This window comes from Elephantulus edwardii, unplaced genomic scaffold, assembly GCF_000299155.1.
Source record: "Elephantulus edwardii isolate Elephantulus edwardi_28Jun2011 unplaced genomic scaffold, EleEdw1.0 scaffold00176, whole genome shotgun sequence".
Taxonomy (NCBI): domain Eukaryota; kingdom Metazoa; phylum Chordata; class Mammalia; order Macroscelidea; family Macroscelididae; genus Elephantulus; species Elephantulus edwardii.
The window spans coordinates 4,180,725-4,193,341 of NW_006399926.1; the positions used below are offsets into that span (position 1 = coordinate 4,180,725).

At 43.8% G+C, this 12,617-nt stretch overlaps 1 protein-coding gene across 1 annotated transcript; it reads right to left on the reverse strand.

Annotated features, from left to right (window-relative positions):
- AQP10 (aquaporin 10) lies at nucleotides 1-5,375 on the reverse strand. Its single transcript, XM_006895841.1, has 6 exons — nucleotides 5,271-5,375; nucleotides 4,744-4,870; nucleotides 1,401-1,538; nucleotides 1,180-1,298; nucleotides 711-928; nucleotides 1-241 (listed from the first exon to the last, which is right to left on the reverse strand). The coding sequence occupies exons 1-6, from the start codon at nucleotides 5,373-5,375 to the stop codon at nucleotides 49-51; spliced, it is 900 nt and encodes a 299-aa protein (XP_006895903.1). The 3' UTR covers nucleotides 1-48.
- Nucleotides 5,376-12,617: the final 7,242 nt, after the last annotated feature.

Sequence of the window (12,617 nt, forward strand, 5' to 3'; positions counted from 1 at the left end):
GTTGATGGCCCAGTCCAGTGTCCATGAGAGAGAAGAGAGTTGTCACGATCAAAGCTTGCACTCCGGTATCTGAGCATGAGTTTCCCAGTCGGAGCTTTTGTGTCGCGCTAACTCCAGATTCTGAGCTGGCTCTGACTCCTCCGTGTGGTGCACTGCTATCACCAGCTGGTAGGTGGCTGTGCCCAGCGCAGCCCCTACCATGGGGGCCAGCACAGGCACCCACCACCAGCCATTACCAGCACTGCAAAAGAAAGATGAAAAGGAGAGGTCAGAGAGAACTCTTCCAGCCTTTCCCCACCGAGGCCACCTACAGTAACGAGAACTCCCTACAGTAAGTAGCTCTTGGGCTCAGGACCCCTAGGGGAATATGTTTGGGGACTGAATCCTAACACTTTGATGGGAAGAACCCTTAAGAAAAAGTGTGTCAGCCTTCCAGTTCTGATTTTCTGGAAATACCAGAACACATGCATTTACCAAGTGAAGTATCTAATGCCCAAACAGGTAATATGATATGTCCAAGGACACAATCTTTAAATCTTACTTCTGTTTACTTGAAAGGGAAGGGAAGGGAGAGCCTGGAACTTGGAAGAGCCACACTGTCCTAAGAGGCCAAAATAACTTTATAAGAAGAGAGAGCTGGGTACCCAGGGCAGAACCCTTAAATGAGTACAGTGTGTGAAGTAACAGCACCAGGACAAGCAGAGACCTACCTGAAGACTTCCGGGCCCCAGCCAGCCACATAAGTGAAAAGTCGTGGGCCCAGGTCCCTGGCAGGATTGAGTGGGAACCCACAGTTGACACCCATGGACAGACCAATGGCCAGGATCAGCAGCCCTACCACCACAGGCTCCAGACCTGCAGGTACTCCCTTGTTCTGTGTGTCCAGGATGGCCAGGATCCCCACGATCAGAATCCCAGTGCCTAGAACCTTGGAGTTAATAGAAGAGCAGATAGGTTAGCTGCTAGGCGTTCTTCTGTCTGCCCTCTCTCAGTCAAGCATTGCAGAGCAGCCCTACCCCCAAGTCATCTGGCCTGGTAAACACTGACAGCTGGACTGGTAGAGGAGATCAAGATAGAACCAACTCCACAGCCCACCCAGAGCCTGAAAAATAAGCTGGTGTCCTAGGGGACAGGGACAAAGGTTGAGATGCTCTCTCAGCTCTTTTCTCTCACTCCTACCTGATCCAGGAAACCATTGTTCAGGGACAGATAGGGGGCAGGGTAGGTGGCAAAGATGGAGGCTGTCTCCTTGGGGCCAGTCACAGTCAGGTTCCCACCTGTATAGTTCTGTAGGGCATCTGCAGAGAGGGACACCCAGGGTTACCATCTTGGCTTACCCAAAACTGTTTTCAAGTATCCCTATCAACACTGAGCACCCCTAACTCCATTCCCTCTGTTACCATAGTAGAGGGCATAGGTGGCTCCTGAAGCACAGAAGGCAGACAGCAGCTGTACCAGGGAGTAAATGGGCAACTTGATCCAGGGGAGGCGTCCCAAGAGGCACATGGCGAGAGAGAAGGCTGGATTCAGGTGGGCCCCTTTCAGGATCAAGAAACAAAAACCAGCGCACATCAACTTCTCACTCTCAAGGGCTGTCACCAGATAACTCTACTATTCTTCCTCACATTCTTAAAGTAGATATTATTATTCCTGACATACAAATTTAGATGCGTGTGGTCAGATCATTAAGATGTAAGGAACCCTAATGGAGGGGTTTGGTCAGTTTTTCCATTCCACTAGGCCTGAAAAGCTGTCCAGTGGCAGGAAGCAGGAGCTGGAGTATTAAGAAGAGATGGGAGTGGAGTGCGTACCTCATACAAGTCACACTGCGAAATCAAGATTTGAATCTGGGTCTGTCTGCTCTTTCCTCTACTGTGCTCCACCCAGGCACTCTGATGCAGAGATGAGGTAAGCGGCTAGCACTCATCCTCAATGCCCTTGCCATAGATTTCTGTCTAGGTAGGGAAGGGTGCGGTACAGTGAATTGCTTACTATATATTTTCTAGTTGGTATTGTTGTTATGTGCTGTCGAGTCACCTGTGACTCATAGCGACACTATGCATGCCACCTCTGAAGTCCTGAGCCAGTCTCACTGACTCCAACACCCCAACCCCCATTGCCCCAGTTACTGGGTCAATCCATCTAATCCGGGGTCTTTCTCTCCTGTGCTGTCCCTTCACTCTTCCGAGAATGATGTCCTTCTCCTAGGATCAATTCCTCCTGGCCACATGCCCAAAGTATGTGAGACAGAGCTTCAAAATTCTAGCAGTCCAAGGAGAAACTTGGTTCCACCCTCTCCAAAACAGATTTGTTTTCTAGGGGATTACTTAATATGGCCTGCTAGTGGCTAACAAATTCTGCTGCAAGCAAAAAAGTCAGTAGTTTAAGCACTCTAGCTGCTCTATGAAAGAAAGATAAGACAATCTACTTCCTTAAAGATTTATAGCCTTAATGAAGAAATGTTCAAAATCCCTAGCTCTAAGAGAGATGCAAATCAAAACAACTACGAGATATCATCTCACCCCAGTAAGAATAGCAAAATTTAACAGAACAGCAAGCAACAAATGCTGGCGAGATTGTGGAGAAACTGGAACCCTTATTCACTGTTGGTGGGAGTGAAAAATGGAGCAACTACTGTGGAAGGCTGTATGGCACTTTCTCAAAAGTTACAGATAGAAGGAAGCTCTGGTGGCCTACTGGCAAGAAGCTGCACTGGAATCCCAGAGGCACACAGTTTGAATCCACCAGATGCTCTGCTGGAGAAGGAGGGGCAATCTCCTCCTGTACCAGTCAGATCTGATTTGACGGTACACACACACACACACACACACACACACACAGAGACAAATAATAAAATAAACTTTTTTTCAAAAGTTACAAAAAGAAATACCATTTGACCCAGAAATTACACTACTGGGAATATACCCCAAAGAAACCATAACTGCATATGCACACCCATGTTTATTGCAGCTTTGTTCACAATAGCAAAGAGTTGGAAACAACTCAAGTGCCCATCAACAAATGAATGGATAGAGAAGTTCTGGTATATTCACACAATGGACTACTATACTGCATTGAAAAACAAGGAACTCATGAAATATTATACAAAATGGGTGACCCTGGAGGATATTATGCTGAGTGAAATATTTCAGTCACAAAAAAAATATTGCATCGTGCCACTGTTGTAAAATGGAACTAACATTGGGGTTGAGGAAAGACTGAAAAAAAGGGGGATAAATAATGGATACTGCATTGAAACAGATGAGGAAGAGGACTGTTTAAAAGGGATATATAATTAGGTATTATTGTCATGACAGGAGTCCAGAATGAAGGCTGCACAGTGGAGTTGGGCGAAAGGATTGAATAACAATGAAAGAATTTTACTTTTCAAAGAAAAGAGTGAATTGAGGGGGAAGGGTGGGCAGGGAGAAAAGTGCAACAATGAATGAATGGAAATCCAAAGTATCTGTAATCTTTCATTAAAATTAATTTTAAAAAAGAAATATAGTATAGTCTTGAAAACTCTATGAATGGTTCTACTCTGTCCTACAGAGTTGACTCAATGGCAGAGGGTTTCTTTAGCCTCATCTTAGTCTGTTGTTGTTGTGTACCATTGAGTGGGAATCAACTCATAGCTGATCCTCCAGGAGGGTTTCAGAGGCAGTTAATTGCACAGGAAGAGACTGTCCATCATTCTCTCACGGAGCAGCTGTGGCTGAGTGCCTTTGGGATTGCAGCTTCTTTCCACAAGGGCACCAGAGCTTTGCAATTTCCACCAAATGACTGGGTGGGATTTTGCAAATCAGATATTTGTAGACTACCAAAGGGATTAGATAACTTGCTAATAATATTAATTGCATGGACTTAGACCATACAAATAAGGTAGGTATATGGAAGCCTAATGAGGCGATTGGTCAGTTTTACCGTCCCACTATGCTTAAAAGAGCCTTTCTAGTGGCAGAAAGCAGGAGCCTGCCTACTAAGAGACAGAAGTAGAATGCGTACTTTAGACGTCAGATCCCTGCTCTGAGAACTTCCTAGCCCCAGGACAAGGAGGTAGAGTGGTAGATGGTGAGAAGCAGCAGCAGCAGAGACACCAGAACCAGGAGACCAGAAGACCATGGGACATGAAGAGAGCTGGGTGCATTATGGCTGAGGATTACCGTCGGAGTGGAACATCTCTGGGCACTTATTGGTGGAGCTAAAAGAGCTTTCCGACACTTGCTTGAGCAGAGCAAAGGCTAGGCCCATAGACACAGCTGAGAAGAGACTGAATTGGCCAAATAACTGTTTCCTGATTCAGTCCTGATCCTTTTACTTACCTAGGAAGCCCCTTGATTGAGATTATTGTCTGGGTTCTGTGTGGTCTTTGCAAGGAACTACTGAACTCAAAAGAGAAGTCCAGTGCGTTGGTGACACAATCAGTGTCAGAATTAGTAAAATAAGGTTAGAGGGAGGAGTCAGTCCATGCCTGATCTTTACATCATAGGAATCAGCCTGGGGCTGTTGCTCCTGCTGCTGATTGTACCCCTCCTGAAGTTAGAGGAGGTCAGATGCCTCTACCATGTAATTTTCACAAAGGAGAATGGAGAAATACAAACGGGGAGGAGCTAGAGGTGGCCAAAGGCATATCTCAGTCCAGGGCACTGGTCAAGCTCAAAGAGATAATGTCCGTGAGTCACAAAACACCATGCTCATGTGCACATCCCACCCCCTCTGCTGAGCAGGCCCCACCTTGCTCACCTGAGACATTGCCACCCACATAGATGGCTATGACAACAGCCAGAGCTCCGGCCAAAAACATGGTGAAGAAGTTGCCTTTGGTTTCTCCACTGGTGACAGCCTGGGCCACAGCCCCTTGAGTGATGATCTGGTGGGGGAGGAAGAAGCAGAGCAGGGCACACAGATGGATGATGATGAAGAGAGGTTGGAAAGGTTAAAAGAGATGCCACGAGAGGTGAACCAATATGAGAGATCAGTAAGGAAGACCTCAAAAAGCAGAAAGAAGGAAGGGTGAAGAGATGAGGTAGTCAGAAGAAGAAGTGTAAGAAGGAAAGGAAGGTGACAGCTGGCAAGAGACAAGATTGAGAAAGGGAAAAAGGATGCAGGAGAGGAATAAAGAATGACCGGGAGGAACAAAATGAAGGGAAGGAAAAAAGGGATGTAGATAGTAAAGACGCAGAACTTCCAGAGGAAGAGATAAGTTTGCCAAGAAGGGCCAAAAATTTTACCCATCTCCCACATTTCCCTCCCCCAGTTACCCCACATACTATGAGCACAAACACGCCCAGAAACTCAGCCAGGCATTGTCGGACCAGTAGGCTGTGGATCCGGAACAAACCTCTGACTTTGGTGAGGAGCTGTGAATAGGCCATGGTGAGGCCTCTCTCCGTAGTCACTGCTTCTGTGTGAGGAGGTACTGCTACCAGAACAGCTATTGCCTGCCAGAGGGAAAGATAAGAAAGAGACTTTAAAACCAATTAGCTCCTGAATGGGAACTGGGCACGTATGTGCTGAGGACAAAGATAAAAGAATACCTGTGGGCAGGTCCTGAGGACTCCCGGTGCCTGGAATTTTCTCGGAATCTGTCTCTTCTGTCCTGCAACCCTATTCTTCACAGAGCAACTTTATCCCTATGCTGGTAGATAGGGGAAGTGCCCTGCCTGATGTCCATTAGCTCTTGCCCTCATGCCAAGTGTGTAAAATAACACTATTTCTCCCATTTTATAGTTGAAAATACTGAGCTTCAGAATTCCTCAAGGCCACAGGTGACTGAATCGGAATTCAAATCCAGTCTTCTGAGACTCAGGAAGTTCCTGATACTCTACAATGCTTCCTTCCCCAAACCATTTTACTCTCAGAGCAGTACAGTACCATGGGAGACACAGCTGGTATAAGAATCGTTAAAAAAGTTCTTGTGAGCATAGGACTGAAGAGCATTTCTCTCACTTTTTCTAATTGCCGTTAAGTTGGAAGCAACTCATAGCTGACCCTCCTGCAGGTTTCTGAGGTGATTCATGTACTGCTCCCTCCTTTATCTCAAGTCTCACCTAGGTTAGAAAATGCTCAGTCTTTGGGTTTTCTATTACAGCTTTAAATGTGGACTTTATACCCACACCAAGCCACATGCTCTTCCCTGGATACCTGTCATTGTTACTCTTCATAGCACATAGTCACCTACTACTTCATAGTTCAAGCCTTTAATTAGATTCACTTAAGGATGCTCAAGGCCTTGGGGAAACTGGTGAACAAAACAACACAGTCCTTACCTCCCTAGGTTTTTTATGTCTTATTAGATGAATAGAGGCAGTGCATAAACAATAATCTTTTAAAATTCTATGTCAGCTGTGAGGGACCTCTCAAGAGTACTGAAAAGCAACGATGTCAGGCTGGAGACTAAGGTGCTCCTGATCCGGGCTATAGTCTTCACAGTTATGTGCTATGCATCAGAGAGTTGGACAGTGAATAGGGTTGATAGAAAGATGATTGATGCCTTTGAGCTGTGGTGCTGGAGAAGAGTGTTGAATATACCATGGACTGCTAGGAGAACAAACAGGTTTGTCCTGGAGAGGGTGAAGCCAGAGTGTTCCCTGGAGTCAAGGATTCTGAAGCTTCGTCTGACATATTTTGGGCATGTTGCAAGGAGGGACTGGTCCTTGGAGAGGGACATCATGTTTGGCAGAGTGGAGGGGAGGCGAAGGAGAGGAAGACCTTTGGTGAGATGGATCGATTCTGTGACTGGAGTGGTGGGAATAAGTGCGTTTGAGATGGCTAGGTTGGCACAGGATAGAACAGCATTTAGAACTCTTGTACATAGGGTCACTATGAGTTGCAAACGACTCGATGGCACATAACAACAACAACATATATCATTTACGAGATTATCGAGGCCTAAGACCTTGCCTGACCTCTCATTAGTAATCCTGTGGAGCATGATGCACTGTCTATACCTGTGAATGAGTTCTGTGCATACCATACAAACTTTAGCGTGGTTTCAGATTACCACAGTAAAGCAAATATTGTAATGCCGTTGCTGTTGTTGTTACCTTTTGAATCTGTGTGCAAAACAGATCATTTGAAAGGCTGGACTTTATGAGGAAGAATGGCATCAGAATTGGAGAGACTCATCGACAGCCTGAAAGATTTGCTGCAGAAGGTCAAGGACTGTAGTTTGCAGTATGGATTCAAGCTCAACATCAGGAAAACAAAAATTCTCACCACTAGGCCAACTGGCAGTATCACGATAGATGGAGAAGAGATTTAAATTGTTAAGAATTTCAGCTTGCTCAATTCCACAATCAACACACTTGGTACCAGCAGTCAGGAAATCAAAAGATGAATCGCATTAGAGATAAAGGAAAGGAGAAAGATCTGGTGTAAAAAACAATGTATATGAACTTTGTAAGTAAACAAGTATAAAATAAAAATTTTGTATTAAAAACAAAGAGATGAACTGAATTAGGAAAACTTGTTGTCAGGGACCTTTTCAGAGTACTGAAGAGAAAGGATGTCAGTCTAGAGACTAAGGTGTGTCTGATCCAGGCCATGGACTTCACAATTACTTGCCATACATTAGAGAGCTTTACGATGACCAAGGATGACAGAAGAAGACGTGATACCTTTGAGTTGTGGTGCTGGATAAGAGTATTAAATATACTGTGGATTGCCAAGAGAACTAATGTGTCTGTCCTGGAGAGGGTGAAACCAAGCTGCTCCTTGGAGGCAAGGACTTTGAAACTCCATCTCACATACTCTGGGCATGTAGCCAGAAGGGACCAGTCTTTGGAAAAGGATGATGCTTGGAACGGTCAAGGAATAGTGCAGGAGACGAAGACCCCAGATGAGATGGGTTTACATAGTAACTGGGGTAATGAGGGTAGGCATATCAGAGACAGTGAGATTGGTTCAGGAGAGAGCAGGGTTCGGAGTTACTGTGCATAGGGTCATTATAAAAAAAAAAAAAAGAAATATTGCAATAAAGCAAGTCAAAGAACTTTTCTATTTCCCACTATATATAAAAGTTATACTTAAATACTGTATAAGACCATTATTGTAGAATGTGTATGAGGATCCAAGGAGGGGAGGAAGGAGCAGATGGGTGAGGATGGGGGGAAGTTAATCATAGGGTCTCACAACTTAATGGGTGGAGGGAGGGTGGGCACAGGAAATGAGAAAGATCCAGTGTGAAAAGCAATGTACACGAACTTTGTAAGTAAACCAGTATAAAATAAAAACTTTATTTTTTAAAAAAAGTCATATTTATGCTGTGTTGTAGTCTGTTAGGTTTGAAACAGCATTAAGAAAAAGTTTGAAATAGTGTGAGAATTACCAAAATGTACCATGGAGACATAAAGCGAGCACCTGCTATCAGGAAAATGGTGCTGGTGGACTTGTTAGACACAAAACTCAAAACACCTGTTGCCTTCAAGTTGGAAATGACCCTCCAGAAGGATTTCAGTGGGTATAAATTGCATGGAAAGATCTTTCTCCCTCAGAGCAGCTGGTGGATTCAAACCACCTACCTTTGGGCTAACAGTGCAACTCTTTCCCCACTGTGTGACACAAGGTATCCACAAATCTTCAATCTGTAAAAAACAAAAAGTCGCAGTTCGAATTCACCAGATACTCTGCTGGAGAAGGGGGACAATCTCCTCCAGTACCAGTCAGATCTGATTTGATGGTACACACACAAATAATAATAAAATTTCAGAAAAAAAATTCATAGAAAAAAACCAAAAAGTCAAAGCATCTGTAATATGCAAGAAAATGAAACACAATAAAATGTAGCATACCTTTGGGAGCTCTGGTGGCTTAGTGGTAAGAAGCTGCTCTGCAATCCCAAAGGCAGGCAGTTCAAATCCACCAGCTGCTCCTCTGGAGAAGGATGGGCACTCTCATGTGATTTACTACCTTTGAAAACCCGCTGGAGGGTCAGGTATGGGTCAGTTCCAACTTGAAATCACATAAAAACAAGATGCCTGTGTTTATTACGAGCCTTTTAAGCATTTTCTCATCTGTCAGTTTGTCCTAGCTATGGTGAATTGCATGTTGCTATGATGCTAGAAGCTATGGTACTGGAATTTCAAATATCAGAAGGGACACCAATGGTGGATAGGTTTTAGCAGAGCTTCCAAGCTGAAACAGCCAGGGAGTAGGACTGGCCGTTCACTTACAAACTGGCCAGTGACAAACAGAGGAACAGCAGCACCCATGTTCTCATACAGTGTCACAAGGTGAACCATCAGGTTGGCAGGCACTCCAAGTTTGTCTGGAGCAGAGCTACCTCCTCCGAGCAGAGTCTATCTCAAAGGTATGCATGAAATGATGCGTTCAGCCAATGAATGATATTAATTTGCTGGCATGGCATGGCTCAACAGAAGAAACCGTTACAAACATCCATTAACGCAATGTAAATAAATGACTGTGTAAAACACACACACACAAAACCCCATCCATTAATAATCAGGGTACAGAATATAAGAAGCATGAATCTAGAAAAGTTGCAAGTTGTAAAAAAATGAAATGGAAACCATAAAAATAAATATCTCTTGGGGAGCTCTGGTGGCCTAGTGGCAAGGAACTGCAACTACAATCCCAGAGGCTCACGGTTCGAATCCACCAGATGCTCTGCCAGGGAAGGAGGGACAATCTCCTGTACCAGTCAGATCTGATTTGACGGTACACACACAAAAAAATATACATACATACATACATACATATCTCTTAAGAACAAGTGAGGTGAAAGGGACTAGCTTTAGCCATTTTGAATCAGACAATCATATAGTCGACTTTGAATGGCAAATTGAAGAGGAAGTATGTTGTGTTCATTGTCAAAAAGAATGAGAGCTGTCCTGAAGTACAGTGCTGTTGGTAATAGGCTAGTATCCATTTGCATACAAGGAAGGCATTTTAATAAGGCTCAGGTGACTCGACGGCACATAACAACAACAACAATATCTCTAATATATTTAGAAATTAATTCTAATTAACACACCAACCAAGAAAGCCAAAGAAGAAATTGAGATTTTTGTCCAAGGCGATTTACACTGCTAGTCCAGAGATCTCGAGTCTCCTGTGGTTTGAATCCACCAGCAACTTCTCAGGAGAAAGATTCAGTGTAAAAAGAGAAGGGAGCATGACGACAGCTGGGTCTGACCTCTACTAACTCCACAAGGGAGACGTGTCCCCATCAAGAGCACCCACAGCACAAAACCAATTCCCTGTGAGCTCAGACATGACCCCACACTCCTGGACCTACTTCTACTAATTCCAACACCAATCTTACTGAACCGTGGGTCTGAAACCCCTGATAGTCAAACAAACCTCACAGAACAATGCTCATGATTATGTTTTATCAGGGATGTTAATGGGATACAACCCAGGTTGGCAACAGGTTACAATTTCTCTGTCAGGACAGCTTCTGAAGCGTTCTTGCAGGCCTTTCCGCCTTGCAGCTTTAGAGCAGTGTTACAAAGCTCTCTTATCCCTGCTAATTATGACATCTCTCCCCCTAGTCTCCTAGCAAGCTTGAGGGCAGGCCCCTGTCTCTGGGTCTGTGGGGCAGTGGTCTCAAGGTCAGCTCTGTCTCATGTGGGGCCTCTAGTTCTCTGCTGTGCTGTTGGTGTCTCCTGAAGGTCCTAGTCTGCTAGTGTAGGAATCTCTGAGCCTAAATGATGCATCTTTGTTGGTAGTGAAAGCCCACCTTTCTTCTGCTAGTTCAATTTAAATCTGACAGAATGGTGATATTGGTCAATCCTCTCATGGCTACACCAACACATCCTATTTGTATGTCCTCACCCAGTCATATAGCAAAGTCAAGGGCTATAGCCTAGGAAAGCCATTTTGTTATTTTTATTTATTTTTTATTTAATGTGTGTGTGTGTGTGTGTGTGTGTGTGTGTGTACCGACAAATCAGATCTGACTAGTTAGTACAGGAGGAGATTGCCCCTCTTTCTCCAGCAGAGCATCTGGTGGATTTGAACCATGTACCTTTGGGATTGCATTGCAGCTTCTTGCCACTAGGCCACCAGAGCTCCCTCTAGGAAACCCATTTTGAACAGTAGAACCACTACAGCACAGTCAATACTAGTCTACATTAACCAAAGATCCAGATAACTGGCCTATGCAAGGCATTTGACTATGTGGATCACAACAAATAGTTGATTTCTATGTATTCCTTTTGGTGAGGTCCATATATGTTGTTGTTGTTGTTGTTGTTGTTGTTGTTGTTGTTGTTGTTGTTGTGATTGCCATTGAGTCGAGCAAATTCATAGCAACTCTATGAACAAAAAGCCTGAAGCCTTTCTATAACTATCATCACTTTTCCAGGTTCATAGTTTCCAGAGTCATGTTGCTTAGGAAGTGGATGCCACTCCTATTTCCAAACCTGTCTTAATCTGGGAGCTCCACCAAACACTGTCCATCATGAGCAGCTGTTATGACATTTGACCCCCAATGGCACAAGGTTCAGCTTCACAGCAAACCCAGATTACCTTGGTACAGCAAAATGACAGAAGAGTACTGTACAACTTAGAAGGATGCTCCTACAAAATGAAATAACCCTAGGCCCTCGAGCCAAACCGACTTTTAAATCCAAGAGCCCTCTCTATAGATAGATAGATAGATAGATAGATAGATAGATAGATAGATAGATAGATAGATAGATAGATAGATAGATAGATAGATCCTGAAGCCTTTCTATAACTATCGTCATTTCTCCAAGTTCATAGTTTCCAGAAACATGTGGTTTAGGAAGTGGATGTCACTCCTGCTTCCAAATCTGAATCAATCTGGGAGCTCCATGAAACACTGTCATGATGGGTAACCAATTATGGTGTTTGACATACCTATCACATAGTTAGTTGTTCATCATCTCAGCAACTCCACGTTACTTCCGTAGAGCAAATAAACAAACCACTGTTGTACCACTTAAAAGAATGTTCATCCAAAAATCAATTAACATCTGGCTTGAGGGATTTACCACATTTTTAAATTCTAGCATGCCCAAATGCTGGTGGATTATGAGCCAGAGACCCCAGTCCATCTGGCACATCCAATCTGTTGACACCAAGTTGGGGACAAAAATAAAGCCAAAAGAACCCTGAACGTTCCATACATGACATTCCTCAAGAAACAAGTAGCCATCATTCAGCATAAAACCAATTCACCACAGGAGCCATCAGCCTGCAGACTTAGCCAAGCATTATCACTTTTTTTTACCAAACTATATTTACTGTTTACAGTAGTAAAGGACAACAAATAATGTACAGATTGGTGAATAAACACAACAGAACCAACAAACATCCCACCCCTGCCCACTCAGGAATCTACAAAGGTAGGAAACATTTTTAGCAAGATTTCAAACAAGCAAGAATGATGGATCATGTGACACTTCCAGATGACTACAAAAAGCAGAGAATGGCCATCAAGCAGCAACAAACCCTTACGGAAGAACAAAAGGCAGACGATGAGACTTTTTAATTGATATAGATCACAAAATAGTTCACAGAACTGAAATCACCATATTAATGCATAAATTCAATACATATTTGGAAAGCAGCAGAGCAAAAATCTGTGAGAATAACAAAGTCATCTTTCCATGGGTTTCATTTGTTAC